This window comes from Myotis brandtii, unplaced genomic scaffold, assembly GCF_000412655.1.
Source record: "Myotis brandtii unplaced genomic scaffold, ASM41265v1 scaffold119, whole genome shotgun sequence".
Taxonomy (NCBI): domain Eukaryota; kingdom Metazoa; phylum Chordata; class Mammalia; order Chiroptera; family Vespertilionidae; genus Myotis; species Myotis brandtii.
In genome coordinates this window covers 1,560,672-1,566,742 of record NW_005354132.1, presented here as the reverse complement: position 1 = coordinate 1,566,742, position 6,071 = coordinate 1,560,672, and the positions used below count along the sequence as shown (strand labels likewise).

The 6,071-nt window shown below is 46.2% G+C and overlaps 1 protein-coding gene across 1 annotated transcript; it reads right to left on the bottom strand.

Moving 5' to 3' along the window:
* Positions 1 to 282: 282 nt before the first annotated feature.
* On the bottom strand, positions 283 to 5,403 carry SERTAD4 (SERTA domain containing 4). The gene is made up of 3 exons (XM_005858510.2): positions 5,212 to 5,403; positions 3,771 to 3,886; positions 283 to 1,180 (listed from the first exon to the last, which is right to left on the bottom strand). The coding sequence occupies exons 1-3, from the start codon at positions 5,384 to 5,386 to the stop codon at positions 404 to 406; spliced, it is 1,068 nt and encodes a 355-aa protein (XP_005858572.1). The 5' UTR covers positions 5,387 to 5,403; the 3' UTR covers positions 283 to 403.
* Positions 5,404 to 6,071: the final 668 nt, after the last annotated feature.

The window sequence follows — 6,071 nt, the reverse complement described above, 5'->3', positions numbered from 1 at the left end:
TTATATTGATTTGTTTACCAAATACCTACCTAATTCATTGGCAAACGTTGAAGTTTCTTAGCTAGTGACAGGCTCCTTGGGGATAATGGACATGTCACAAGGGCGCATTGTCCCCCCGGTCTAATCTACTGGTCTTTTCTGTAAGAAAACTAAGATAGACTTTTAAGCATGAAGTCAACTGTTTTCTTGGAAAAATTACCACACTTCTAAGTAGCTCACTGATGCCTACTATACAGATGTTTTACGCAATCTGCTCTCCAGGCATTAAAACGACACGGCATGTTCATGGCATAATCGTATCAGTTGTACAAAACTAGAAAAATCCATTCAGAATAAAATGTAGGAGCGCTAATTGATCATGCTGAGCATGCGTCAGAGTTGCGGTGGGAAGATGGCTCGTGTTTCACTTCCTTTTGCTGCAGCACAGTTTGTTGCCCGGTGAAGGCTCCTTTCTCCTCAAGGACTTTTTCCAGGACTCACTGACACTGTGTTTTTCATTATAGCCAGTCTCAAAATAATCATAAAATTGGCCTTTGCACTCAAAAGCGAGGTCATTTCCCACAGGTTCATGGCTTAGGGGGCCACCAGCCCTGTCAGTGTCATCGTTTGATTTCTCCTCATGTAATTTGGCCTTTTCCTGAACACCAAGCGACCTGACATTAGTAACAAAGATTTCGCTGGCAGGTATATGGCCATCACCCTTGTAAATCGGTGCACCGCCTACATCAAAATCCACCTGGTGGGAACAACTTGGTAAAGGCAGAGGGGAAGAGGAAGAGGAGGAGGAGGAGGAGGAGGAGGAGGAGGAAGAAGAGGAGGAGGCAGTGGTGGAGGCACTTCCAACATTAGCATTGACAGAAAGGGGTAAATTTAGGTAGTGACCACCACAATCTTGGTAAAAGCAGCAGGCATGAATCTTCTCGCACTCCTCTTTGGCCATCCGCGGTCGTTTCCGGTAAGGACAGTCCTGAGCCACGAACCACTCCTGGGCAGGGGCGCCATTGAACGAGCAGGCAGGGAAGCACCAGTTATTCTGCATGATAATTTCTCCATGGATCCTTTTCATCAAATTGTTTATCAGGACAGATCTTCGGAGGTACACTTCAGGATCGTCGATAAACTTTAGCTTCTCTAAGGACATGTAAAGGATGTGGGCTCGCTCCTCAAAAATGGAGATGGTCTAAAAATCCAAACAGGAAGAGAAAGCTTAGGAAAGGGACTCTATGGATATATCATCGCAGCATCGTTCTTTCTGGGCCGTGTCTGGATCTGGGAATGCGTGGCCCTGTTTCCCCAGGTTCCTGTAGAGCAGTGGTTCTCAACCTTCTGGCCCTTTAAATACAGTTCCTCATGTTGTGACCCAACCATAAAATTATTTTCGTTGTTACTTCATAACTGTAATGTTGCTACTTTTAGGAATCGTAATGTAAATATCTGATATGCAGGATGGTCTTAGGCGACCCCTGTGAAAGGGTCGTTCGACTGCCAAAGGGGTCGTGACCCACAGGTTGAGAACCGCTGCTTTAGAGAGGTTGACCCTAGTGCTACTAACGGCCTCTTCCTGACTCACTGGTGTGGCCAAGCCCCAGGGAATCCAGCCACAAGTCAGACCTCCGCAGGGACAAGCCAGGTTGCTGCCTCTTTCATGGCACAATGAGGAGGACAGAAAAGATACTGAACTGTGCTGTAAGAAGTCATGAGGGTAGTTTCTCTGGAGGGCAGAGAGGTAGTGACTAGAAGGGGGGCCATGGAAGGGTTCTGGGTTCTGGTGATGTTGCTTCTTGATCTGGATACTAATGACATAGATATGTTCACTGTGTGAAATTCTCCAAGCTGTACTCTTATGATACTTGTGCTTTTATGTGTGCAACACACATGCATATATGTGGCGAGCCGGCACGGCCATGGCATACTCAGCCCCACATTGGGCGCCTTATGTGCCGCGCCAGCTCAGCCAGGTTCGGTGACCCTGAGAAGGGGCGGTGAAGAATTGAGAAAAGACAGACAAGAGAAGAAAGCTGGGTCTGGGGGGGACGCTGCCCTCTCGGATGGAGACACAGCCCCATGGACTACAAGCCGTGTCTTTATTTTATAGCCAGATTCCACGAGGCAAAGTAAGGGCGTGGTCAAGATGTTTACAACATTCTCCTGGGTTTTGATCCTACATGCACCTGAACTCTATCAAGCTCACATCACTCAGGCACGTGGGGCCATGAGTTCGGACCATAGGTTCAAGCTTACAACTATAGCTGTTGGCTATAATTGTGCTGGGAGGGCTCTGCCCTCCAAGCTGAGACTTGCACGTGGCCATGAGAGGACTGTGCCCTCTCATTAGTCCGAGGCTTGAACCTATCCAAACACTGTAGCTGCTCTCCACACATATAGACACACAGACTCACATATTGTATGTCAATAAATGATTTAAAAAGATGCCGACATACAAGACATAATGAGTCCACTTCAAAGCCTGGCCTAGCCGTCCAGGGGCATGAGATCTGGTCTCCATGTTGTCCCTCTTTCAATCCTCTGGGTTTCATATTTGCAATGATCTTTGCTCGAAGGGGGGACGATGATTAAGGAATGAAGCTCAGAACCTGAAAAGTTCTGAAGGGCCAAAGTAGGCATCCTTCTGGGCCGGGCAGGAGCAGGGATGCAGAGAGGGAGTGAGAGGACTCACTCCTGAGCTGGGGGATACCATCACTGTGTGATGGTTGGTACAGATCCAGCAGCAATTGGAAAACTGCTACAACCACAACACAAGCTAAAGAGGAAACACATTGCTTGTGTCCTAGGGGCCAGCTCTTCCAGCTCATAAAAAAGCCAAGTGGTAGCATAACCCGAGGAGCGGGGAACCGAACCAGCCCAGGCTGACCAAAGGCAGGGACTACACACGCAGGGAGAAGCCCAACACCTGCCAGTGTGTGCTGATGTCTTCATGAGCAGGGTCAACGTGACTTCTACAGGACAGGGGTGGTGACGGGGGACGTGGGGGAGTCAGAAGAGACAGAGAGAAAGATGAACCGAACAACTAAAACTCCTCTCTGCCTTTCAGACAACTAGGGTCTGGGCTGACTAAGTCAACAGCTATATTTTGAAGAAAGATAACAGTAAGGAAAAAGAGATGGTGTTTGAAAAGCTTAGATGGCCAGTTTCATACTTCTACACACTTTCCTGACCCTGTAATTTTCTTATAATATGTGCAAAAAGTGAGCTTTGGTGTTTTCTTGGGAATGGATGATATATTTGAACAAACTGAACATGTGTAACAAATGTGCAATGAAGTGCAGGTTTCTACTTTCATGCACACATTGGAGGGAGGGTGAGTCCATCCCTAAAGGGAGGGGCAAAGCCCGGAGGGAGCACCCCACGTGGGCACACGCAGAGGGGGCGCTGTCCCAGGAGCCAGAGCTGAGGGCGAGAGCAGGTCAGAGAAGGGAAAGGGCATTTCAGCACACGTGAACACCAGGACTAGCCACAACCCGTAACACAGCCCGAGAAAAAAAAGAAATCATTTGTAAAGGAGACGCTCCTTGGATTATATAATTCTGTTATTTCTGGGCAGTGGAGCGCCTGCTGGCTCTTTTCTCAACTCCTTGTGAAAAATAACGCAGGACCCAAAAAAAGTGACAACGATTAATATGGCTGTGATGAGAAGTAGCTCCCTTTCATTGCTTGGGAGGAACAATTTAATTTTTGGAAATGGATCAGGCAACTGTTACTCAGTATCTTAAACTCTTAATAAAAGTAATGACTATTAAAAAAAAACATACTTTATGGCTACAGCTGCTGAGTGGTGGGTGAAAATCCTCTTCTTCCACATACTTCCTCTTAAAGTATGTGATCTTGGATGTTGTTATAGGATTTGAAATTCCCCTGTAATGTGATCCTGTGGTAATAAATCAGATATGACAAATGACATGCGGTTTGCCAGAGGTTCTCCAAACAAAATACTTTTCTCTCCTTTCCTTCTAGAAGATAACTTGGCTACGTATCTCTCTGTACATGTGGTGATTAAAAACAAACACTTGTCTTAATAATTGCTATCATACAGAATCCTGTGACCCAGGCCAGGCAAGGCTTTCTAGACAATGAGAGAGGAAAACGACATATTCCAGCCTTCACTAAATACTCAGATTCTTTGCACAGGCAAACTCAAAAGGGGAGGACTGTAACAACTCCAAAATAATATTAATATTTATTCAAATTGTTTAATTAAATCCATGATACCCTAACACCACTCAAATACAGGGTGCCCCCTCCCCAAAATGTATACACTTTAACAGTTGATAGTTCAATTTTGAAAATGAAAGTATTTTAATAAACGCTGTCTTTATAATTATTCAAAGTGTGTGTACATTTTGGGGGACACCCTATATATACATATACTAAGTTATAAGCATAATAATTAAACAACTTTCAAGTATTATTGGCTTTAGGTAAGGAAAGAAATGATTAACGGTACATGGGAATTGTAATATTTCTTCTTTTAAAATATGAAATTTAAAATTTAAATTTTGGATACCTAAAGTCCTTTTGGCTTTCAAAAATGTAACATGTCAACCATGAATAAGTAGGGTCTACTTTTTAAAGACCACAGCTTTTAACCCTTTTTAGCAAACCAGACTTCACAAGTACTTGTTTGACATTGTAGGGTTCTTTAAAAATTGCTAGTACTACACACAAATCCAAAGGAGCTTACCTTAAAATATTAGAATAAAGAATGAGAAAGAACATAGTTCTGTTTTCTGAGCTTTGACGTTTTTCCCTACAATACCAAAGCCAATTGTGTGCTTAATAAGAAGAAGAGACACAGCACTGCTGGCCCAAAGTGCAGATTCCTTTTTGTCTCATGGGACGAGGATTTCATTGTCAAGCCCCCTGGGGCTTGTCTAGCTTTGAGAGAACCATGCAATTCCACAAAACCTAAACCCCAAACAGAGTTTCAAAATCTGGTTTGGTTCTCTTTAAAAAAAAAAAAAAAGACACATGACTTCTACCCGAAGCAGCAGCACATGTCCAGACTCAGATTTGAATGCAATTTAAGTATCACCTCTGGTCCTCTCCCTGGAGCCCTGGGCTCAGGTAGGAGAGATGCATGGGCAGCCTGGAAAAGCCCCTGGAGCTGGGCTCAGCTCAGAGAGGCCCTGCACACACCCCCTCCTCCCACCAGTCCGGCCTCAGAGAGCAGCAGGCGAAGGTCGAGAGCAGTACCTGCCAGCGGGGGGCCGGCTCCCCGGTCTCCCTGCAGAGGAGCCTGTGCTGGCCCTGGGGGGCTCGGGCCTCCGTAGCTGTCAGCCTCCCATAGTGTCTGGTACCCTGCAATTTCAGCAGCTCCTTCCGAGACAATGGGCTCGCAGAATCTATTCATGGACAGAACCAGAGTCATCGCTGACAGCCTCAGATCTGAAAAAACAGAAAACAGCCCCGATCAGGAGGAAGCCAGGCCCTGGCCTTGGCATCTTCATCCCTTTGCTCTGGGAAACTTTTACTTCTGGGTCCTCCCTTCACCCTGAAACAGTTGATTGTTTTTCAAAGAGAACCTCAGCAAACTCTCTTGCTGCTGTTAGCTCAGCCTCTGTGTTCGGCAATCTGCATTTCATGGGCGGATCTTTAAAACCCCATCTCGTATTGTTCTCAGATTCCCCTCAGCCCTCTTCAAGACAGCTGCTTTGCCTCCTAAACACATTTTCCTCCTGACCTTGCCACAGAAAATGGACCGCTGGCAGGCAAGGCCAAAACCCTTGCGCTTCCTTTCTATTAATAAGGCGAAATCAATTTTCTAGCCAATCCCCCGAGAGTCTCCTTTGATGAAATCCGCTAATCAATCAAAAGAAAGGGGTAGGGGAGGCAGAAACCTCCACCAGGAATCCCTACTGACGCTCTCAGGTTCCTCTGTTCCGCTGCCCCCTCCTCCTCGCGTTTCCGCAGGGCCAGTTCCTCTACAACATTCTGGGGCTCCCTCCGCTTTCTTCTCCCAAAGCGAAGCAGACAGAGACACACTTGGTAGTTGTTTCCACCAGCCCTGATCGGCCTGAACTGGATCTGCCTCCAGTCAAAACACTGAGAGATGA

Excerpts from the sequence above, each read along its gene's own strand:
- SERTAD4 (XM_005858510.2), bottom strand. The coding sequence starts at position 5,386 with ATGACTCTGGTTCTGTCCATGAATAGATTCTGCGAGCCCATTGTCTCG. Across the intron at positions 3,887-5,211 it reads AGCCGGCCCCCCGCTGGCAG|GATCACATTACAGGGGAATT; the intron begins GTACTGCTCTCG and ends TTATTACCACAG. Across the intron at positions 1,181-3,770 it reads TCAGCAGCTGTAGCCATAAA|ACCATCTCCATTTTTGAGGA; the intron begins GTATGTTTTTTT and ends TTGGATTTTTAG.